Source organism: Marmota monax, unplaced genomic scaffold (genome assembly GCF_021218885.2).
Source record: "Marmota monax isolate L192 unplaced genomic scaffold, Marmota_monax_Labrador192_F-V1.1 WCK01_AAM20220418_F8-fsc00034, whole genome shotgun sequence".
Lineage (NCBI taxonomy): Eukaryota > Metazoa > Chordata > Mammalia > Rodentia > Sciuridae > Marmota > Marmota monax.
Genome location: NW_026693934.1, coordinates 7591057 through 7616059, shown reverse-complemented (window position 1 = coordinate 7616059; position 25003 = coordinate 7591057). Strand labels below are relative to the sequence as shown.

The following is a 25003-nucleotide window of genomic DNA, read 5'->3' as shown; positions in this document are numbered from 1 at the left end:
AAAACCTTGAGTGATATGATTATGCTATAATATAGTCTTACCTAGATTTGTTAATTTTGTAATTTCTAGGCAGGAAGACCATCTACATCCATTGTACATTCTTCCAGTGGAGACATTTGGACATTGTTGGGGACAGTACTTTACCCATTCCTTGCCATCTGGAGATTGATTAGCAATTTCTTATTTAGTAATCCTCCTCCTGCACAGACTTCAGTTAGAGCTACATCGCCAGAACCTTCAAACCCTGCATCATCTAGCAAATCAGAAAAAAGGTATCTGTTTTCCCCATTTGTAAAATATGCATGTAATGCCCAGCACTTTTATCAAAATGAAAACTTATGTTAGGGCTACTTTGCCTTCTTTCTGCCATCCTCCTCAGTCTCTGGTGGATGGAAGAAACTAGTATTATACCATTGCACCTGGGAAGTTCACTATCTGGGTTTACTCATTCAGATTTTACTCAATGAATTATCCTTACCCCGTAACTATAAAGACAGTTTGTTTGTTTTCCAAATGTATCTTTCTTGCTAACCATGTTTGCCCAATTAATGAAACTAAATAGTTTCATTAATTGCTTGTGGCCATCTTGCATAATTTCTTCACTGTGCTTAGATAATTTTAACCCAGGTGGTTCTTTGATCTACTGGATGACAGTCTTGGCTGGGTCATTTGGAAGAAGGACCTAATTGAGAAAACTAGGTATTTCCCTGAAGTGGTGCCTCCATCAGAGCATTATTTTGAACTATTGCCTTAATCCAGAGGACATACTTTTACTGCAGATTACAAAGGTTTGAATGGTAATACAGATAACACAATTTTAGCTTATCTCTCTGGTTAGATGTTAGATGGTTATATTGAAACAGATCAATAAGAAGTATTTTACTAGAAGGTAAGATTAGGCCCTTTTCTGGTAATTTTATTGTATTTTTAAAAATATTTTTAGTTATAGATGGACACAATACCTTTATTTATTTTTTATGTGGTGCTGAAGATCAAACCCAGTGCCTCACACATGCTAGGCAAGCACTCTATCACTGAACCACAACCCCAGCCCCTTATTTTTATTTTACTTATTTTATTGATTAATTTATTCATTTAGTGGTGCTGGGGATTGAATCCAGAGCCTTGTGCATGTGAGGCAAGCACTCTACCAACAGAGCTATATCCCCAGCCCTCTTTTCTGATAATAGTAGCACAGTTTATTATGTACTTATTCTGTTGAACATTCTTTTGGGCCTTTAATAGACATTATAAACAAGTCTCTTATCAGTCCCGTGTGATAAGTATTGGAAATCCTTGTCCATTTGCTGTCAGTGTGGAGATCCCTAGTTTTGTGTTCCACTGATTCTGTAGACAATGATTTATAATACTGATTTAGCCTTTATCTTACTTTGGACTAATAGGTAACAAGAACAATTACATTCATAGTACATTACTCAAGTTGAAATTATGTATTTTTTTATTAGTTGTTGATGGACCTTTATTTATTTATTTATTTATACGTGGTGCTGAGAATCGAACCCACTGCCTTACACATGCTAAGCAAGCACTCTAACACTGAGCTGCAACTCCAGCCCTGAAACTAGGTGTTTTTAATACTGAATTTTAGAACTCTTACTGAAAAGTGGTTGGGAGCACTTAATACTGTTATATAGGATAGCTTGCTCTATCAAATAAAGGAAAAATGTCTTGGGTTGGGGCAAAGAATGGGATGAATGTATATTTAAGGGGGTGAAGCTTTGTGTTCCACTATTTTTCCTCACCCCACCCCCTTCTCTGTTATAAGTTTTTTTAGCTTAAATTTCATCCCATTTCTTTGCTTTTCTTCCTTCCCCTTCTTCCTCCCTTCCCCTTTCCTTTCCTTCTTGGGATTGAACTCAGGGATACTTGACCACTGAGCCACATCCCCAGCCCAATTTTTTTTTTTTTTTAAGTTGGACACAATATCTTTATTTATTTATTTTTATGTGGTGCTGAGGGTTTGATCCCAGTGCCTCACATATGTTAGGCAAGTGCTCTACCGCTGAGCCACAACTCCAGCCCCCAGCCCAATTTTTGTATTTTATTCAGAGACAGAGTCTCCTGAGTTTAGCGCCTCACTGAATTGCTGAGGCTGGCTTTGAACTTTCGATCCTCCTGCCTCTGCCCCCCTCTGCTGCGATTACAGGGATGCACCACCACACCCAACTCTTTTCTGTATATAAGTGACAAAGTCCTGTTTATTCTTAGTTTTAAGTCATTTTAAAAGATTTTGAAAGGATTAAAAATTACAGATTGATCATTTTTGTCATTTAGGCTATGAGTAGAGGTTTGGATAGTCTCTAGGATACTCTGAGTCACATTAATATGTCGGCTTGCGTACATAAAAAGGGAAAGATTAGTTATCAATTGAACATATTTTTTTCTAAAGCTTAGTGAGTCATCGAAACATTTGGAAACAGAAAAATGATTTTGCTGGGTTTTAGAGAACTGATAGAGTTAAACTACTAAAGATTAATAAAATCTAGTACTGCTTTGGTAGACATAATTATCTCTGTGGACTTTCCTCACCTTGGAGTTAGAAATAAAATATAATTGCCTGTACTAATGGGAGTTTGGAGAAAACAGTTTGTATTACTGGTGTTTTGTTCCCTGTTTCTCTTTTGTATATCAGGGAACCAGTCAGAAAAAGAGTGCTGGAAAAACGAGGGGAAGACTTCAAAAAGGAGGGGAAGATATATAGATTGAGGACTCAAGATGATGGTGAAGATGAAAACAACACTTGGAATGGAAATTCTACTCAGCAGATGTAGTGCAACAAGTACATTATGTACAATAATCTTGTTTCTCTTATGATTTAATTCAACTAAAATTCTACTGGAGAAGTTGGTCTGCTTTTTATGTTTTCTAGCTGATCTACAAATGTGTCTTTATTCCTGATGAGTGGGTGCAGGTGAAAGTTGTTTAACCCAGAAAAGTTAAGATGTAACAAGCTGCTTGCATATGGTAACCAACAACAGGAAGCCTAAAAGATTCCAAAGGTCTGCCACAGCCTCCCTCCATTAGCTTCTTCCTCATTGTTTCATAAAGCCTTTAACCATGTGCTCTCAGATGGCATGTTTTTTTTAGAATACTCTTTCCTCCAAGACACTTAAGCCCACACAAAGTAGCTGGTATATCACTGAGTAATTTGACTCTTAGAGCATTTTAACTAGCCAATCAGATGACAACTTATGTTTAACTTTCTCTTTTTGCTCATCAGCTGCAAGCTAAATCTTAGTTTTTAATCTTACATAAACATTGAAAAAAAGGTCTTTTCCAAAAATCAGAATGATCTTATTTTGCTTTAAGCATCTTTTTGTTGTACAGGGTTCTGATGAAGTCACATTTCTCTCTTCTGTTCCCCCTCCACCCCCAATTCCTGGAAGCTATTTCAGCAGAATAGTTATCTGTCTTCCCTTAAATAGCAAAGGAAGAAATTTTCTGATGCACATCGATGCCATTCTGTCTCTCCTAGTTCACTGAGGCATCATTTGGCTTGCATAAATTTATGGTCGGTCTTCTCATCTGTTTTGCTTCTGATGCAAAACAGTTGAGAATTGCTAGTCTACGACTTACTGTTTTTCCTCTCACCTTTATATTGAAGTTTTGTATTCAGTAATAAAGACCTCTCTAGGACCTTAAGTACCTGTGGTGTGGGATGAGAAGTATAGAATAAAGATACACTTTTACTCATTTATTTCTTAATCTGACTTACATGCTACTTTTTCTATGTATGTTTGTTAATAGAGACCACTAAACTAATGATATTTGAAATGGGGAGTAAGCATGATAGTTGCTGTGTTTTCAGATTTGAAAGGTATTGCTCTTTGAGTGAATGTGTAAGAAGACTCTGACTTTTTTTTTTTGTAACGGGAGGAAGGAATTTTCTCAGCAAACTTTTTCACCTATGAAATGACAGTGACTTTTTAAAATGGTAATAGTGTTGGCAAGGAAATGGTGAGATATAGGTTATGCTGTTGGTAGAAGTAGAAACCAATATAATCTGGAAAACTTCAGAAACTAACGATTATTTCATACTCTGATCCAGTAATTTTTAAAAATAATGCTGATAAATGTATACCTTTTTCACACATAAACATACTCATTGTATGTTTGTTTTACTTAGAAATTGGAAACCAACTAAATGTCCTCTGTAGAAGTAATTACTTTTTGATGAGAAATGATACACTACTAATTCAATAATTCACTTTAGTATTGATTAAACATCTGTTATGTGTTGGGGGAAAAGAAGCAGGATACAGAGCTGTAGTTACAGTATGATCTCAGCTTTGTAAAATAATTTTATATATAGATAGAACTATGTATTAATATATATGTAAAGAAAGAAGAAAACACAGTGTAACATTAATAATGGTAAGAGTGGTTATATGTGATTCCAGTTTTTCCTTTTGCACCCTTATGTTTTCGCAGTCTTCTGCAATGATCGTTACTTCCATAATTTACAAAGTGAGTTTGAAAATCTCTAGTAGGCATCCCATTTAAAGTTTTGTCATCTTTAAAAATGCAGCAGTAGGTGATATTTTTTAAAAACTGTCAAAATGGGTGTGACCCTAGTAACTATTTAGAGATATATTTGCAAAAACATTGAATACCTCAAGTCATTTTGTCTTGAAGAAAATCAAATATAAGTCTTAGAGAAATTACATAAAAGAATGCTTCATAATCTTTGAGTAGGAGAATCCTTCCTCAATTTTATCTTTTAAAAAAATAAAACATCCAATACAGTATATAAGGCTATGAAATGAAATGAAGTCTCTCCCCTGGCATCTTACTACTCCAAGCACTGCTCTTCCCAAGAGGTAACCTCTCTATTAACAGTTTCTTCTGTAATTTTCAGAAAATTTTTATGCATATATGAGCAAATATGTAATCTTTATTTTTAAATAAATGGGATCATATTATATATACTACCTGGCATCTTGCTTTTTTTACTTAAAGTCTTGAAGATCTTTTCCTGTCAACACATAGCTACCTCGTTCTTACTAATGGCTGCAGTAGCATTCTACTTGATGTAAGTACCCTGGCATTATCTATGCTCTGATGGCGTTCAGTGGCTATTACAAGTGTATTATGCCTGTTTTTCCATTATAAACATTGCTATAATGAACATCTTGAGGGGGTGGTATATTCTTATTGTGAAAATATCCCTGTAGAATATGTTTTGCATAATTTGCTAAAGGATATTTGTGGTTTGGATTAAGAAAGATGCCAAATTGGCTCCTTAGTGGGATGTATGAATTCTACCCCCCACCAACAGTGTATGAGAATGTTGTTTCCCCACACCCCTGCCAACACTGTTACCATACTATTTCATCTTTGTCAACATGATAGAAGAAAAATTACATGCATTTTTATATGCATTGTGTTCATCTCAAGATTGAAAGTCTTTAAATGTTATTGGTCATTTTAACTTAAGTTGAGCTGTTCTTTGCCAATTTTGTTTTCATAGTTTTCTTATTGATTTATAAAAAATTCCATGTACATTAAGAAAATTTGCCCTTTTGTAGCATATACTGTAAATATTTTATCTTTGAACAAATATGTGGATGGTAATCTACCACAGTATTGATGTGGTCAAATTTGTTAGTGTTTATGGTATTTGAGTCTTGCTCATAAATACCTTTCCCACTTGAAAAGTTAATTTTTTTGTGTCCTAGTATTCTGGGTTTTGTTGTTGTTTTTATATTTAAATGTGGTATCCAAGGAAGGGGTCCAGTTCCCTTCCAGACCCATGGCTAGCAGCCTAAAGAGCTACCCTGTTGATTCACCACCAGTTAAGTGCTCATCTAACACCCTCCCCTCAACTGGGATGCAACCATTGTCTCATACTCTATTCCCATATGTAGTTGGAGCTATGTCTAGGCTTTCAATCAGTGATCTTTTCCATTTGCTCTCTACTACCAAACTATTAGTTGTAGTTGGGCACAATACCTTTATTTCACTTATTTATTTTATTTTTTTAAAGAGAGAGAAGTTTTTAATATTTATTTTTTAGTTTTTGGTGGACATAACATCTTTTATTTTTATGTGGTGCTGAGGATCGAACCCAGGGTCCCACATATGCGAAGCAAGCACTCTACTGCTGAGTCACAATCCCAGCCCCTACCAAACTATCTTAACTAGCTTTATGTTACAATATTCTTTTTCATTCTATATCCTGGCTCTTAAAAGTTTGTGAAACTTTTGTTGTTGATATCCCTCCCCCAAAAACGTCATGTTGAATTGTCAGATTAATGATAGTGAATCTTTCTGCCTAAGAAATGTCTTTAATATCAATTTTAGAACTACTGCATCTGACAAAATGTACACCTGACTCATACAGTTTGGCTGGTTGGGACTCATGAAATTGGAACATTTTGGTAGGAATTTTCCATAGACATAATTCAGGTGAGGGATGATAACAAGAAACAAAATTTCAGGTATGTCACTTTTTTGTAGTTATACATGGATGCAATACTTTATTTATTTAAATAAGGATTGCTGAGGATCAAACCAGTGCCTTGCATGTACCAGGGAAATGCTTCTACCACTGAGCTACAACCCCAGCCCTCGGGCATATCACTCTTAAAACCAATTAAATTTTTTTTTTCCTCGGGTGCTGAGGTTTGAACAATTGTTAGGCAAGAACTCAACCATTGAGCTGCAACCCCCACCTTTTTTGTAAATATTTGACAGTGCAGTTATCTCTTAGAACATTCAAGGGGATTGATGAAGACCATATCTTTCTCTGCTCCCAGGTACTTGCCAAAGACGGAAATGGTCATTGACTAGGTCTAATGGCAGAGAATTATGAAATATGTGGTCTAACCATAATGTGGGGGAGGGGAGGATGTTTACAAGTAAATTACAGGAAGGAGGATCTGCCTGGGGAATTTATGGAAGCCATCCAGAAGAGGAAGCTCATTATTTGAGCTGCTTTTGACTTGAGAGTGTTTTCAGAAAAAGGGGGATCCTAGGCAGAAGGAATAGCATTTTCAGACAAGAAATGTGGGATGGTCAGAACTATTTTAGATTGGAGAAGAAGAAGGGAACAGTCTTAACTAAGCCCAGGTCAGATCACCTGGACTTTGAAATCCTAGTTCAGGGCCCTTAGAAGTCATATTGTAGGAGAGCCAGGATGACCTAAAAGGTGACAGTAGGGGAAGTATAATTTAAGCAGACAGCCTTGGTCTGGTTTGGGAAAGTTAGTAGGGTGCTAAATGACTCAAGACTTTATACCTTCTGTTGACCCTTTCTCTAGGTGAAGCAGACATAGGAGATAAAACAGTGTATAGAACAGTTTTTTATTTTCTAAGGAAAATTATAAGGCTCAGAAAACTTGGAGAGGGTGATATGATATCATAGTTATTCTATACAGTAGGTTTGATTTCTTCTAAAAAGGATTTTTACGGTTTTTACTCATGATTCCATCTTCAAAAACTCAAGGATACAACAGACCAGTATCTGCACTTTTCCACAAGAACCACCTGTGGGCTACTCTAACATTCAGATGAATTCCCAAGACTGTGGCAAGATGCAAGTAATTCCATTTTAATCAGGAACTCAAAGTCCAGTCAAGGTTGAGGTCATTTCTGACAGTGTAGAAGGCCTTAATGAAGAAGTCCAGTATGGGCAGAATACAATACCTTATGGAGCTTGGTGCTGGCAAAAACATATCAAGAAAGTAGGCCTGCTTTGCAGAGTGTGGGAAGTGGTGACTTGTCAGAATGAAGAGATTTTACTCAATTCCTGTTGGGTTGTTGGTGTTTTTCCTTGCTTGGAGCGTTTGCAGTATTTGTATGACAGAAATGCCAAGCCACAGACTCCAAGAAGCATAAGAGAAAAGAGCACATACAAAGCTGTCTGCGCCTCCGTGATGCTGAGAGTCAGCCCCAGGAACTGGACCTCCTCTCCCTCTCTCACTGGGCTGAAGGTGGGCCCAACATCTAGGAGAGGACAACAGAGGGCAGTATGTGATTCAGTGCATACACAAGTTATCCAATCTCTGGGACAATAGAGAGGCCCCAGCTGAGTCTTTGAAGTCCGGGGGCTACATAGTACCCCAAATCTGCACAGCCAGTGTGGGCATGTTGCTACAGTGAAGATGCCCATCCCTTGAGGTGTATTAAGAACCTCTAAATCTTGGGAGGTTCCTGGGGATTTAACCGGGACAGTTTATCACTGAGCCACATTCCCAGCCCTTTTTGCGACAACTGAAGCTGCCCCTTGAACTTGTGAGCCTCCTGCCTCAGGTTCCCAAGCCGCTGGGATTATAGGCATGTGCCACAGCACCTGGCTGGCAGTTTTTATATTTTAAATATTTCTATTAGTAATTAGGATGTAATCTAAATTGCATTGTGTACATTTATGCAGTCAACAAACAATGGGCCATTGCAGTGTGCTTTTCACAGTCCTCTTATTTGATCCTTGTAATGGCCTAAAGCATTTGTCTATAGTTTTTTGCCTGAGGTGGCACAGCATGTTATTGGTAGGGTTGGAAGAAGAATCTGAACCTGCTTGTTCCTACATTAGGTCTCTATAGTTTCTGGGTGTAACACCAGCCCTACGTGTCCTTTGTTTCATGCATTCTAAGGATGTCTGGAGCATTCAAATGAATCTTGGTTGAATGAATGAAGATGGAGAGGCAGAGAGGAAGGTAATACTGTAGATGAAAACAGGCCCTCCCGCTCACCCTTCATCCCTCCAGAGCCACCTCTCACCTTCTGGCTGGTGGAGACAAGGGTGGGGTCCTGCCGCAGGGTCAGGGAAGCCATTGCATCGAACTACCGAGGCATAGAAGCTGGCTGATGCTTTGGGGATCCTTGGCCGAGAAGGGTCAGTGTAGTTCACAAAATGTACACCAAACCTCTCTGCATAGCCCGTGGCCCACTCGAAGTTGTCCATCAAACTCCAAACCGTGTATCCTCGAAGGTCCACCTTATCCTGCACAGCTGTCCAAACAGAGGCCCAGGCATGAGCTCTCCTTGTCTCATAAGGCACCTCTCTGCCAGGCTTCCTGTGTCCCAACTTGGAGAGTGAAGGGAGCCCAGGCCCTACCTTTTAAAAGAGCTGCCCCTTACTTTTAATGATTGTTAGCAAATCCTTTGTGGTGAAGCTGCAGTGCCACCAACATCTTTCTATAAAGACTCAGCCCTAAATGGGTGTTGGGCACATAGGTAGACTAAGCTAACTCCACTGAACAATCTGTTGCCCCTCTCTTTTCAGCATAGGAGACTGGTGTGGGTCAGGGCCTTAGAATGTCAGTGTTCTTCCCTACAGGAAACCAACAGCTCCTAGAAGGAAAGGATTTCCTGACCATCTTCTTACCTAGCATGGCTCACTTAGAATCATTTTCTGCCCCCCGCCCCCCCCCCCCGTAAGTCCCATCCTAAGTTGTTTTGCTTGAGGAACAAGCTACTCTACATTGCAACAACCCAGCCTATTTCTCTTGGCCCTGCCTTGGGGATGCCACGTTCAGAACCATCCAGCATAGGATCAAGGGGAACAAATGACTCATGCCAAGAACTTAGGTCTAGTCAGTGTTGAGCATCTGGGTTTTCCCGTTGAATGTAGAGCTAGGAAAGAAGGGATGGGCGGGGGAGTCCTGCCCCAATAGGAGCAAGAAGCCTTATCTTTGTCTTTACTTTGACATTGGGATATGGCATTAGCCTTCCCCTGCAGATATTGGCCATGTCTCCAACAGTGAAAGATGCACGTGAAAGAAGTCGTAGGTCTGTTTTACCTTTAAGGGCCTCGTCAATATAACTGCGAAGGTAGTAGATCCTTGCAGTGTCATTGAGGTCTGTCTCTTCCCTCTGGGACACTCCGTTCTCTGTTACATAAATTGGAGGATTGTTGTACTCCTCCTTTAACCAGTTAAGGATCCTTCTAAAGCCAAAAGGTGTCATCTTCAGCCAGACGGAGCCAGATTCTGGCCAAGTAGGGTCGGCAATTATGGCAACTCCCCTATGAGTTCAAAAACTAAAGGTTAGGTTTTGTTTTGTGACTCCTCAGAGGCTCTTTACACAAAACAGGATTTATGGGAGGAAAAGCCTTAGGTTTTTCTAAACTTAAGGGTCATGCTAAACCCAGAAGAATCAATCACCCCAAAATCTCTTTCATTCATTCTAATTGCCCCACTCAATATTGATGTATTGTTGACACACCACTTCTGCTCCCCATTCTCTGCACTCCACCTATGCAGAGAAATGGTCTTGCCCATGCAGCTTAACCCTCCATGGGCTCCCTGTTCACAGATGTCACCTCATACTGATATGAATGGCTCTGCCTATCTCCCAACAAAACAGGTTTCCCTGAGTCACCTATGTCTAGTCAATGCCATGGGCACCCTTACTGGGAGTCACTGTGGTGACAGGGACGGACAGGCTTGGGCCTGCTTCGGGTATCTCCAGTGATGAACAAGGGAGGGAACTACTTAAAAAAGAGTATTTGCTGGGGGGTGGGGGGAGACACCATGCTGGGGCATCTCTTAGACCAACCACTTAAATACTTATACACAAATCTTTCAGGGAAAAAAAGTTTAGTTTTATTAGTACCTGAATTACTCAGCTGAACTAAATGTGGGCTGTTTTGTAAGCTTTAGTTAAGTCTGTGGAGGATATAGTCCCTGGATCGATGAGGCACCAAGAGTACTGACAGCCCCTCTCTGAGAGCCTGGCTGGTGATTTCAGAATACAGTGGGGGTAATAGGGGTATAAGGACTTGTTTTTGAAAAAAGAACCTAAACAGGTTCAGAAGTACTAATTTGGAAAGATGCTTGTTGAAAAGGAACAAAATAATGTAGAAACTAGTCCTGCTTATTGTAATAGTTATAATTTACATGTCATATACTCCTATATAAGTAATATGTAGAAAAAGATGTAGATGCTCCCCATATGTAACTTTGAAACGTGGTGGCACACACCTGTAATTCCAGTGACGGGGGAGACTGAGGCAGGAGGATCCCAAGTTCAAAGCCAACCTCAGCAACTAAGTGAGGCGAGGCCCTAAGCAACTTAGTAAGATCCTGTCTCAAATAAAAAGGGCTGGGATTTATCTCAATGATACAGTGTGTCTGGGTCCAATCCCCAGTACCAGGGGATCAGGTGATCCCATTCTTATTTTCGAATGTTTCCTCCATGAACCTGTACTATTTGTGTAGTACAGAATAATAGTTTGCTATTGCCTTGAAATGGGATCGTGGGGGAGCTCATTGTTATTTTGACTGAAATAATCTAAGAAGTGAGATAAATTTGTCAGGGAAAAAAAAAAAACTTGAAAATGTTTCTGAAAACCAAGCACCTCTGCTTAAGGGAAGCATGTAGGAAAAGCAAGCATTATATTCCCATCACTTGTGTATATGGCATCAGGGGGACCTTTCTGTCCTTCCAAAAGACAGACTGACTGACTTACCTGTCTGCATCAAAGGAAGATACTGTAGGAGGATAATCAAGGTTGTAGGCTAGGACGGTGGTATAGTGATTGAATCCAAAAAAGTCATAGGTGCCATTGATCCTCCTCTTCTCACTCTCAGTAAACTCTGGGAGCCTGGGTGGGTGAAATGAGGCATTAAGGGTGAGGGACTTTTAGGAAGAATCACCTTTATGGAAACCCCCTTATGTTATGAGGGGTCGCTCTGGATTCCAGGCACTTGACCATGGCTAGAGGCTGCTGGCAGGTAGGAGTGGCCAAGTAGGCTCCTCCCACCCACAACCTCACTGCCCTTTTATAAGCTCCCGCTGCAGGGCCACACACAGTGTATTTTCTTCCAGCATTAACATGCAAATTCTGATATGTACCATCTGTGATAAATTTCAAAATCAAAAACATATCTGAGGTACATATCTCAAGACTATTTGTTCATAAAGTTCTCTCTTATAACTTGTATTTCCTTGTTTTTTTAAAGTTCATCTATTTTTGCTGTTGGTTTGTTCAGGCGTCTTTTCTCTAAAGTCTATCCTTAATTCGTAAGGGAATATTTTTACAAATTGAGTAATAGATGTTTGGGCTTAACGTGTACCTGGGACTTGGTTTCCATGTTTTCTGAATGAGGAGACTTTTCTATGAAACTTGACTACCACACACTTGTGTTTTGTATCTACAGGGTAGCCTTTCACCCATATCACAAGTGCACACACAGGCTGACAGGGAGACCCTGGTGCTCTGGTTTAGATATACCAGGTGTTACCCTGCTTAGACCTCAACACATTCTTGACTTTTCTGCTATCATTAACCTAGGGGATCAAAACCAACCTTCTCTAGGGTTTCTGAAATGCTGCGTAAAAACTAAAGCCCAGCATCTTCTCATATCCTCGCTCCTCAGGGCCTGTGGCTCCAAAGCCCTGTGCCTGGCTTCCCAGACCCCCCACCACGCAGTCCCAATCTTCTTCACTGCTACAGTTCCGTCTCCCCACTTTTAGCAGCACACACTTCATTCTTACCTCTAGGCTTGTACTCACACCCCCACTTCTTGGGTGGAATGACCTCTACTCAACTAAATGCAAGTCATTGTCGACTGATGTTCTGCCTCATCTATGAAGTCTCCTAGGTCTATCTTGCACACCCTGATCTCATCTGAGTTTTATTTGTACTGAAGAAATTGGAGAATAGAATTCCAGGGAATACTGTCTTCTAGCTGGTCTGTCAGCAACTAGAGAAGCCAGACTTGTACTCTTCTCCTTAGTTGGCCCCCACTGGGCTCTGACCTAGATAACCCTGTAGCAGCTCACCAAAGTTGTATGAATGGGCCAGACTACTCACTTGCTTATTGGAGACCAGAGTTAGCACATCAGACCTTTAGGCACAACCTGCTCAGCAGGATTGTCCTAAACAAGCCAGGAGTGCGTTATACAGTGAGAAGTGGATTTTCTAATCATTCACAGATGGGCTTTTTGGTGGCGTTTGGGGAAAAGACTTAAAAGCTGTATGTGAACCCATGCCTGGTGAATTCCTTTCACCACCCTCCCTTGTGAGCCATCATGAAGTGTGTATATTCCCATAAGGCCAGTGACCATCGCTCTGTGCCCTTCCACACACCACACTTCTACCAGTTGGATGATTCTTAGACCTACGCTGTGGATCCGGGAGGCAGGCAGCCTGGCTTTGAATCCCAGTTGCGTCACTTTAATAGGTGAGTGAACTTGCCTTAATGGGTTTTTTTGGGGTACTGACAATTGAACTTAAAGACACTCAACTACTTAGCCACATCCCCAGTCCTATTTTGTATTTTATTTAGAAAGAGGTCTCACTGAGTTGCTTAGCGCCTCATTTTTGCTGAGGCTGACTTTGAACTTGCAATTCTCCTGTCTCAGTTTCCCATGCTACTGGAATTACAGGCATTCGCCACCATGTCCAGCTCCTGCCCAGATCTTTGTGTCTCAGTTTACTCATCTTTAAATTAGGAACAAAAGTACCAGTGGAAGATCAACAAATGATAGCAGTTCCTGCTGTTGCTATTACTTCCTTGACAAGAAGTGGGGTGGACCAGGAAGTGGGGATACTTTGATTCAAACAATCACCTCTGCCGACAAAATGCACAAAATGGGCAGTTACCCATTGCTATCCACATTGACTCAAAAAGTGATAAGTGAAATAAGATCGGATAAGCTGGCCAATTTGTCTTTGGAGTGACTTAGTAGGATTGCTAAGACATGGCTGCTCTTAGGACAGAGTCCCTGGATGTTCCTAAGAATAACAATAATAGTATAATAATTGTCAAGTACAAACTTAACATATGCCACCACATATAATCTTCCCAGCAAGCAAGGAAATTCAGAGAGAAGCTAACTGAGACATGCCTCTCTGGCCCCAGTACCCATGCGCTCACCACTGTGGGCATAAGACCTTACCGAGACTTGGTGAGTCCTGCTGCCAAGCTCCTCTCACGGATTCGAGTCTTCATCACCTCATGGTAATCTCCATTCTTGAAAATAGGATGTGCAAACCAGCCTCCCATAAACTGTTGGGGGTGGGGAACAGTCAGCCTTATATATAGCATTATAAGTGTCATTGAGAGAGAGCAGTGTCCCTGCTCATTGCCTACAAAACCTCCCCTTCCCATGACCTGGTGCTCTACTGTCCCTAGTATGTGCATGTTTTGAATAAGTCTCTGCAGGTCTTTCTACCTGCTTCTGTTTGCATAGCTACAGCATGGTTCTTAGGACAGAGCTATGTCCTCAGTAATTACAGTGGGAGGAAAAACTGACCACTGGCCTTGGTTCTCCACAAGTGCTTCCTGGCCGTCCTTAGAAGGGTTGGACAGAAAAGGAAGGAGACACTCAAAGCCCCTAGGCCACTGATTCCCTCTCCTACTGCAGAGCAGTTGAACTAATAACTTAATCCTTATCAAAGATCAACCAGAAGTTTCTGAGAAGGGCTGAGTTGCAATTGTGTGTGGGGGGAGGGTGGGGGGAGTACCAAGGATTGAATTCAGGGGCACTCAACCCCTGAGCCACATTCCCAGCCCTATTTTGTATTTTATTTAGAGACAGAGGCTCACTGAGTTGCTTAGCACCTCTTCATTGCTGAAGCTGGCTTTGATCTCCTGCTCATCCTCCTGAGTCACCGTACAGGCATGCACCACCGTACCCAGCTGAATTGCAATTCTTTCCTGGCTGCCCAGGTTGCTTTATGGACTTTAGGTTCAAAACCCTGTGGCACATGCCTGTAATCCAGCAACCCTGGAGGTGGAAGCAGGAGGATTGCAAAATTGAAGTTAGCCTCAGCAACTTAGTGAGGACTTGTTTCAAAATAAAATAAAAAGGGCCGGGGATGTGCTCGATGGTGAAGAACCTCTAGGTTTAATACCCCCAAAAAAGTATCCTCCCCTTCAAAGTGGGGATCTGTTCAACCTTTGTGTGTGTGTGTATGTGCACACACATGTACTGGGTATCAAACCCAAGGGTCTCATGCAAGCTAAGCATTCACTCGACCACTGAACTATATCCACCTCCACCGAAAACCTATTTTCTTTAATAAGGTCTAAGCCATCCTTATTAAGAGGATATGTGGCACCAAAATATATAATGCTAGAGAGCTTAAGAGGCTTCTTTATTCTGGAATGTGGGGCGAGGGCAGCCTTCCACTCAGTCTGAGATGAGGCTTAGAACACATATACCCTGGTACAGTGCACTTGTAGGGTAACAAATTGGACCTTTTGAGGAAGCTGACTAACAGGAGATGTGTCTGTTGTAGTGCTGAGCTGCAGTACTACAGTTCCCCAAAAAATGGTGCAATCTAATGATACTACAGTCTTAACATTTCCTGAGGTTTGGGATTTTGACTTCAGGGGGTAAAATTACTGCTCTAATTTACTAGTGCTGTGATTCTGAAATGAAGGACTCCTCTGCAGAACCAAAAGTGGGAAACAATATGGAGGATGGAGACCCATGCCTGCCTTTGATACCAAGACTTGGTAGAGGGTGCCTTCTAATTCAGGGGTGCTAGCAGGATCCAGGGAAAAAGCTGTCCCATGAATGAGGGCCATTCTTTACCCCCACTTTCTTGTCAGGAGCCATACTGAGATGCAGTGGGCCATGTTACCATCAACTTACTACTGGTGTTGCTATTTTCCAGGGGCAAGATTCCACAACCAAGATGGACATCCTTGACTTAAACTCATGGTATTTACTAATGAGTTTTACAGAATCTAAAGCCCCCAATTTAAGGAATTCTTAGGCTGGAACAAATAAAATTAGATGGCAACACCGAGAGAAGTGTGCAGCCCCAGATCTGTTGGCCACTAAAGACAATGCAGAGAGATTGAAGAGATGGGATTTCTTTCTATAGATGGCTTCAAATCAGTGTTATATTCAGGAAAGACTACATGTACAAATAAATTTTTAGGACTTAAGCGTGATAAGAAGTTGGGTTATCTTTTATCACAACAAACCTACAAGATAGGTAGGGCATCTCTAATTGACAGGTTAAAAAAAACAAAAACTAAGGTGTAGAAAGTTAGATGGTTTCCCCAAGCTCACAAAATCGGGTAATAGCAAAACTGAGCCTAGATCCTAAATTTTTGATTCCCAGTGTAATTTGGTTTCCATTGGTCCACTACAAGAGAGGAAAACAGATAAGAGTGAACACTGTCCCGAAGGAAACCAGACCTCAACATGTCTTCTGGCTGCCTCCACATCTTCCTGGTTGGAGGGGTCCCTGGGCTCAGCCCAGTCACTGCTGATGGTGATGGAAATAATGCCACCTTGCTGGGCGCGGTACACATCATTGTACAGATGCCAGACCTCGGAATGAGACTTTATTAGGTTGTGGCCAGCAATGTAGGGAGCAGTGTCAGAGGAGATTCCTGGAAACAGACACATGTCAACAGAATGAGCATGACCAAGGGAGTTATTCCCTGCATACAAAAGTCCCTCTGTGTTTGGGAGAAAGATTTGGCATTAGGAAGACAAACTCAAATCCTAGTTCTACCTCTTACTAGATGCCCTGTCACTTTGAGCAAGTAATTCAGCCTTAGTTTCTTCCTCACTAGAATGGGCATCAGAGAGTGATGGTGAGAAGGAAAGTTGTTGACTTTGTATGTCCCTTGTATGTGAAGCACCCAGTATGTCTGGCAAAGGGAAGGCACTTGATGAATGTTGGCTCTGTCTCTCTCTCCCCTAAAAGAATGGCTCGTATGTCTCAAGCAGAATACACACAACAGCGTGTGCCTTAGGAGTTACGTCTCAGAGCTCTCTGGGGACCCAGATGGGAGAACATAGCAAATGCAAGCAGCTGATAAGAAGATGACTGAGAGCAAATCCTATGGGAAAGGCTGCCCAAACTAAAATGCCAACCAAGGCCCAGTTGATGATCTGATGATCTGAGCCATCTCCCCATGGCTCTTTCCAGCTCTTACACATGATTCGGAGGAATCACAAAGATGAACACAAATTTACTCTCATCAGCTTAGAATCCAAGGAAAGAGAAGTTGGATGTTTTATAAGAGGCAAAAACAGGTTCACAGTCCCTTGTTCAAAGCCCTCGTGGTCCCATGTGTTTTGGAATTAAATGTTTAGTTTTTTGTTTGTTTTAATTTTAGAAACATTGTCTATAACGTTTGTATATACAAACCAGGATATAGCACCACTCTACCAGGGCCCAAGACAACTCTCCATAATCAAACACAGTGGTAACTCCACTGAACTCAGGAGTGCTCACACTGTGAGGTAAGACCACAGCAGCTCATGTGGGCTCAGGTGAGACTTCACTAAGATTAAATGGGCTCAGTCAGCCAAAATCAGTAACTAGAATCTTCAGGATTTGGGGATTATGAGCAATAGACATGAACCTGTGCAGCCTGAGGAATTGCCCTTCTCTACAACAATCTGCCACATCCCAATTTGAAAGAACTTCCCTCCGAGGCAGGTCAGAGTCACAGAGCAAAGAAATGAAGTCATCTTGAGGTACTAAGATGTGATATTTGTGTTTAGCAAATGTGGTGCCAGAAGGGAAACCTCTACAGGTTGGGCACTGTGGTGCACGCCTGTAATCCCAATGGCTCAAGAGGCAGGAAGATTTCAAGTTCAAAGTCAGCCTCAGCAATTTAGCAAGATGCTAAGCAACTCAGTGAGACCCTGTCTCAAAATAAAATACAAAATAAGGCTGGGTATGTGGCTCAGTGGTTGAGTGCCCCTGAGTTCAATCCTTAGTACCCCTCCCCCCCCCCCAAAAAAAAAGAAGGGAAACCTCTGCAGCCTTGAGCAGGAGGCAGGGTTTCTGAGACACTGCCATGGGGCTTTTATAGCCATATCCTTCCCTGTCACCTGGATTTCATGTCTTCAAGGTGCAAAGATGCCCATGTTCCAAAGAGCTGAGAAGTTAGGTGTAGGACATTTACCTGGTGCTCCTGTCCCACTGCCATAGCCTTGGAAAGCAATGACATAGGGCTCATTCAGTGTGATCCAAAATTTCACCTTGTCTCCCAGCCTCTGGAAAAGCACATCTGCATACTCTTTAAACCGCTGCACAATGGTCTCATTCTGCCAGCCTCCAACATCTTGAAGCGCCTGAGGCAGGTCCCAGTGGTACAGGGTCACCTGTGGGAAAACCGAATTGATAGTTCCAACAATTATCTTTCCATGGGAAATAACTGACATGAGATGCACCTACATAAAAATGTTGCTAAACCTGAGAATGGGGGTCAAGGTTGGAAAGAAAATGCCATGTGAGTTTTTGGACAATTCAAAAATCAAATTTGAAAACAGCATTTCATTTACAATAACATTTCATTTATAATAACAGTTCCTCACTCCTCTATGTGGGCCTTTTCAGGGCTTGATGAAGGCCCACCCTCACCTGGGGCTGGATGTTGGCAGCCAGCAGTGCATCAATTAGCCGCTCATAGTAGTTCAGGCCTGCTTCATTGATGTACTTGGTGGTTCCATCAGGGAGGATGCGTGTCCAGGATATAGAAAAACGATAGTGGGATACACCCAGATTCTTCAGGGCGACCAAATCCTCAGCAATCTTGTGATAACTGTCACAGGCCACATCTCCATTGTCATCATTCTCAATCTTCAGTGGTGTGTGAGAAAATGTGTCCCAAATACTAAGTCCTTTGCCATCTGCTCTCCATGCACCTTCGATCTTAAGATGACAAGATATGGTCAAATTAAGTCATTCAGTCAATTTTCAAATTCCTGTCAGGGGGGAAAACCCAAGTCAGGTGTTTCTCAACATCACCTCCTCTGGGAGCCTTCTCTCACTACCCCTCCAGTTTCTGAACTCCTATAGCTTTCTGTACAAATGTATCACCATCACACTGAGTGTCCATCCAGGATTGGCTGGGAGAGCACCCACCACGTAAATAAGCTATCAGTGTGTATGGTGGTCTGGGAGGAAGATTAGGTAATGCAGTGAGATGAACAAATCGAATGAACTATATCGAATATACTCAAAGCTAGATTTCTCAGCACCAGAAAGCAAAAATACAAATACAGAAAATGAAAAGGCTAGCATTGACCCTATGGAGTTGGACTGATATTGATGATAATGGTGTGAATTCATGGTTTTAAGTATATACAGGTGGGTGCAGAAATATACATAAATCTGTGTGTGTGTATGTACTTATATTTCCTGGCTCTGTTCTTGAGAGGGCCTAGAAATGACACCCCCGAATAGTGAGCAAATTCAGTGTCCAGATCATGGTTTCTAAATACCATGCTCCACTTAAAGGAGCCAGGAGTCATTGTAGAAAAGGCTGGATAAAGGCTGGAGCAGAAAAGGTGCAAGATGAGAAGTGATTGACATGGGCCATGTCAAAAGGATGTAGGGTTCAGAGCTAATAGAGCACTTGCCTAGCATGCCCAAGGCCCTGGGTTTAATCCGTAACACAGCCAAAAACAAAAGCAAAAAAAAAAAAATGTGTAGGATCCAGCTAAAAGCCACCCCCCACCCCCCACCCCCCACCCCCCACCCCCCCGTGGAAAAATTTGGGACAATTTGAGCATCTAAATAATGAGTCAGGTACAGTGGTAGATGCCTATAATCCCAGCAACTCAGGAAGCTGAAGAAGGAGGATCACAAGTTTAAGTCAGCCTCAGCAACAAGACCCTATCTCAAACTAGACACTGAAAAAAACCCAAAGAGCTGTAGATATAGGTCAGTGGTAAGGTGCCCAAGGGTTCAATCCCCAGTACTAAAATTAAATTAATAAGTAAGTAAAAAGTATAATCCATTGGATAAAATAGGATTCAACAAGGTCATAACAATGATATATATGTAAATATATATCAATATGTGTATTTACATATATAGCATCACTATGTATACGGACATATATTGATATATACATAATATAGTAAATAAATAAGAGAAAAAAGATTGTCACCTAATATAAAAGGAATGATGGAATTTGAAAAAAATCACTATTTGTTAATCATTATGGTAATAATTGATTTAAGCAAACAGTATTAGCAGTTCCTAAAACTAGTGGGTAAAATTTTTTTTTAAATGTTTATTTTTTAATTGTAGTTGGATACAATACCTTTATTTTATTTACTTATATGTGATACTGAGGATTGAACCCAGGGCCTCGCACGTGCTAGGCGAACACTTTACCGCTGAGCCACAACCCCAGCTCTAGTGGGTAAAATTTGATGAGGGACATATTTACAGTCTCCAAGAAGCTCCCCACAAAATGCTTCTAAGTATGAAATAGATATTATTGATTTTATGGTAGAAAATCCTGGTAGATGACTATTTTTATTCAAGTAATAAAATAAATTTCAATATAATACACATGTGAGTATTTGTAAAAATACACATGCACACATATATACATGTGTACATACATAGAGATAAGTAAATATGGTAAGATATATAAAGAATTGAGGAGTCTGGGAAAAGGTATATGGGAGTCTACTATTTTTGCAACTTTTCTCTATGTCTGTAAAGATTTACCAATAAAAGTTTTTTTTTTTTTTTTTTTTAAAGAATACACAGTCCTGGGGCTGGGGTTGTGGCTCAGCTGTAGAGAGCTTGCCTAGTGCATGCAAGGCCCTGGGTTCGATCCTCAGCACCACATAAAAAGTAAATAAATAAGTAAAACAAAGGTATTGTGTCTAACTACAACTAAAAAAATAAACACTAAAAAAATAAAAAAGAATACACAGTCCTGAGGGGAAGACGACTGGTGCTCTAGGCTTATGGCTGAGAAGCGCTGACAGCCCAAACTATAAGTGCTTCTCATCCTTCCTGATTCATACCCACACTTTGCTCATCAGAATATTCAGTGTCACGAATGGTGACAACTATGCCTTTTGACTGTGCCATGATGAATGGAAATGGACACTCAATGACAACTCAAAATTCAAGATGTGAGGTGGCTAAAATGTTTTCAAGTCATGCCCTATCGTTGCAAGACAGGGTCTAAGAAGTTAACAAGGCTTGTAGCCTTGGAGAAATCTAGTCCTTCCTGTGTCCCTTGTAAACCCAGGGGACAGTGGTTCTCCCTGGGTCATTTTGCCCTCAAGGGTACAGTTAGAAATGTCTGTACAAGTGTTTGGAAAGCTTCAGTTATTACAATGGGCATGGGGCCAGGAGGGGCTGGGAGCTGTGGAGAATCTACTGGCATCTAGTGTGTAGAAAGCCACAGATGCTTCTGAACATCCTATAGTGTACACGAGAGTCCCCGTGACAAGGAATCATTCGTACAAAATATCAGTCAGCCCCTAATGAGAAACCTCTGACAGAGGGTTGCCTGATTTAGCAGGATCCAGCCTCTTGGCATTCTCTCAAGTGAATATTTTGTGTTCTGGTGTTGGCCAGAGTACCTAAGAGGACTGAGATCTGGGGTTTCCTTGATCCTCTAAACAGTACACATGAACTTTTTTTTATGTTTTCCCACAAATTAACTTAGCTGATAAATATCTAGCAGAATTCGGCCTGAGACTTTCCTTTATCACTCGGTAACGCAGTCATTTGGGAGTAGCTAACCCTCATCTTCCTGAAATATTTTCAGCAGTGATAGTCATGTAGAAAATCCCCACAGGCTCAGCACCCTGCCCAGGTCCAGAATGCTCATTACTGTATCAGATAAATAGAGGTAGAGACCCACTACTAACTTCCCAGCAAGGCATTCACTGCCCTTTATCATATCTTTGGTTGAGCCTCATGTGGCATAAATAAGGTAACAGTCTCATGTTAGATCATCAGAAAAATCCCAGGCCCAGGTTTAGAAGCAAACTGGGTAACCTGCCTGCTTGGAAGGACCAGGTAAGGAAGAGAGGCGTCCAGCAAGACTCTGCATACGCACATGTCTTTACCTGTGTTGGCGTCCAGGCTCTCCCTGCTCCTGGCTCTACAAGCACCCATCTCAGCACAGACCAACCATGCTGGTCTGACCAAATTTGGGGAAGTAAAGAAGCTGGACCCCTAGGATCTGGCAGGAGCAGGGATTTGGGGATGTGGTCATAGTGTTGATGGGCTCTCAGCTCCCCACCTGATACGCAGCAGATGATGTACTCCAGATGAAGCCCTCTGGAAACTGTCCGTATAGGAATTCATCCTCTTTGGGCAGTGGCATGCCATTGTTGGTAATGACCTCTGTGTAGTACTTGGCTGAGGCTCTTGCTGTGCGAGGCCTGTTCGTGTCATTGAAGTCAACATGGTACAGTCCGAACTTGACTGTGTAGCCAAACAGCCACTCAAAGTTGTCCATCAGAGACCAGACAGAATACCCTCGAAGGTCTACACCATCCAGCCTATAGGCTGGGAACATCCCAAAGAGAAGAGGAGAGCTTTACATCAAGAGGCAGGATCTCCAAGGAACCCCACCAAGTGCTGGTTCCTCAACCCTAAACTATCAACTTGTACACAAAGTAACATAAGCTCTAAGAGCCAAACACCTTGTGGATCTTACTTTTTGCCATCTCAGATAACCCTACAGTATTAATGACTGATCTTTGCAAAATCAAATTCTTTTGTTAAGAGAAAGAGGCATGTCCTGAATTCAAGGCCTCAGTCCACTTCAGAAGCACAGGTGTTTGCATTTAAAGAAGAAGGGTTTTTGTTATTATTGGTGTTGTTCTGAGGTAAATGGAAACTCCATGAGGGCAGAAATTTATGTTTTGTTCCCTGCTGCATCCCCAGCATCTAAAATAGAACTTATCAACAAAGTAATTGCTCAATAATGAATAAATGGACTAATGAAAATATTCTTTGGGGGGGATTATGTGTATATACATTTGTACATTTTTCTTGGAGAAAGGATCATACCTTTTTCCCCCAGCTTGTCAGTGGATGTGTAACTCCCAAACAGGAAAGGAATATATGGAGTTAGGGCATAAAAGTGAGACTGTGAAAGCACACTGCCAAAACATTTCAGGCACACGACATACAGATTTTATAAGATGAACTGAACCTTCACATACCTTTCAAAGCTTCATTGATATAGGTTTTGTGGTAAAATATCCTATCAGTGTCTTCCACTGCTGGGTTTGACAGCCCCACTCCATTTTCTGTGATGTAAATGGGGATGTCACCATATTCTTCCTTGATCCAATTCAGCAGTCTCCGTGTCCCCCAGGGCACGGCTGGGTTCATTGCCGTGGCAGTCCATGAAGGGTCCACCTCTTCAGTAATCTCCTGGTCATCTTCGTAGGAGGGTGGGTCTAGCCTGGTTGTTTTGTGCTGCACGATTTTGGACGAGTAGGTGTTGAGGCAGAAGACATCGGCTGTACCCCTGATGTATGCCTTCTCTTCCTCAGTGAAGCTGGGCAGGCGGGAGCTGGCCAAGTGTTGTAGTTCACTCCTATTCCCCACTTTCCACTTCATGGCATCAGGATAGTCTCCGTTCCTAAAAATGGGATGGGCAAACCAGCCCAGGGAGAACTGTAGCATTCGGTCAGCTGCTTCTACATCTCTTGGGATCCCTAGTGACTTGGGTTCTGCCCAGTGTGCACTAAGGCTCAGTGAGATGACCCCCTTCTGCTCCTGCCGGTATTTCTCATCATAAGTGTGATAGACTCTGGCATGAGCTTTGATGACTGCATGGGCAACCCTGTAAGGTGTCCATCCTGGGTCCTGCACATTCGGGGGAAATTCTCCTATGCCGTAACCCAACCATGCCTGGAACGTGGGCTCATTAAAGGTCATCCAGAATTTGACTCTGTCACCGAATGTCTGGAAACAGAAGTCTGCATAGCTGTCAAACAACTCAATCAAGGACGGATTCTCCCAGCCTCCAATATCCTGGAGGGCCTGGGGCAGGTCCCAATGAAACAGTGTTACCATGGGAGAGATGTTGCTTGCCACCAAACCATTGATCAGCCTGTTGTAGTAATTGACACCATGAGTGTTGACAGAGTCGATTCTCCCAGTTGGGAAAATCCGAGACCAGGAGATGGAGAAGCGATAGGCCTTCACCTTCAAAGTTCGAAGCATATTCAGATCCGCATCCAGTTTGTTATAACTGTCACAGGCTATGTCTCCAGTGGCATTGTCTTTCACATTGTTCCCTGGAGTATGAGTAAAGTTATCCCAAATGCTGGGGCCTTTGCCATCAGCATCCCAAGCTCCTTCGATTTGATAGGCTGAAGAGGACACGCCCCACAGAAAGTCATCGCTGAAGGTGCCATGATAGAACAAGTCTCTTTCAAACTTAGGTTGTTTGGAGAACTTTTCCCAAACTACTTTAGCCTTGGAGGGCACCTCAGATGGAAAAGTGAAAGCTTTGGCCTTGGAGGGGAAGTCTGCTGTTTTAGGAGGAGGCAGTCTTTTTACTACTGGGGCGAGGAAACCATTCTTTTCAATGATGCTGGTGAAAAAGTAAGCTGATTTCCTGGGAGTCCTTGGTTTGCTGCTGTCATTGAAATCGACATGGTACAGCCCGAATCTCTGGCTGTAACCAGAGGAGCCTTCAAAGCCATCAAGGAAGGAACGAACAATATAAGAACGGACATCCACTGCATCCTCCTTGATGGCTGTGAAGGAGACAGAAATTAGGGTTATTTTAAAATAATCATTATTGAAAAAAATATAAGTAAACTCTGTTACTAGTGTTGCTTTAAAATTTTTTTCTCCTGACTTGAAAGTTTTGGAGGTGACTTTGTTTACCCCTCAAATTTAATTCTTTTTCCTCTTCCAGAATGAGCACAAGGATTATAGTCATGTGCCACCGAGCCAGCCTTAATTTTTTTTTAATATTTATTTTTTAGTTTTAGGTGGACACAACATCTTTACATTTATGTGGTGCTGAGGATCAAACCAGTGCCCCCTGCATGCCAGGAGAGCACTCCACCACTGAGCCACACCCCAGCCCTGAATTTTTTTAAACTGTTTTTGTTCTTCCCTATTTACATTTAGTAATATTGGCATAAAATGATGACACATGCTATGTTAAAAAAAGACTAAAGAAATTTATTCCCTGGTACAGTAGGTTAAATGGTGACCTGCCAAAAGATACATCCAAGTCCTAACCCCAGGTAATCTACAGTTTCAAGACGAGGTCATTCTGGGTTAACTGGGTAAACCCTAATCCTGA

General features: G+C 41.7%; 2 protein-coding genes across 2 annotated transcripts in view; one reads left to right on the top strand and one right to left on the bottom strand.

Annotated features, from left to right (window-relative positions):
• Ubxn4 (UBX domain protein 4) overlaps nt 1-4949 on the top strand; it is a 36570-nt gene extending 31621 nt beyond the window's left edge. Inside the window, exons 12-13 of the mRNA XM_046463752.1 lie at nt 70-272; nt 2654-4949. Of these exons, the coding sequence (XP_046319708.1) occupies nt 70-272; nt 2654-2792 (342 nt within the window). The 3' untranslated portion in view covers nt 2793-4949. The remainder of the gene's footprint in view (nt 1-69; nt 273-2653) is intronic.
• A 1697-nt stretch (nt 4950-6646) lies between these two features.
• Lct (lactase) overlaps nt 6647-25003 on the bottom strand; it is a 43325-nt gene continuing 24968 nt past the window's right edge. The window contains exons 8-17 of the mRNA XM_046463748.2: nt 22893-24443; nt 21962-22230; nt 18316-18606; nt 17858-18056; nt 16128-16324; nt 13869-13978; nt 11434-11568; nt 9764-9987; nt 8742-8972; nt 6647-7967 (exon numbers count right to left, since the gene is read on the bottom strand). Of these exons, the coding sequence (XP_046319704.1) occupies nt 7744-7967; nt 8742-8972; nt 9764-9987; nt 11434-11568; nt 13869-13978; nt 16128-16324; nt 17858-18056; nt 18316-18606; nt 21962-22230; nt 22893-24443 (3431 nt within the window). The 3' untranslated portion in view covers nt 6647-7743. The remainder of the gene's footprint in view (nt 7968-8741; nt 8973-9763; nt 9988-11433; nt 11569-13868; nt 13979-16127; nt 16325-17857; nt 18057-18315; nt 18607-21961; nt 22231-22892; nt 24444-25003) is intronic.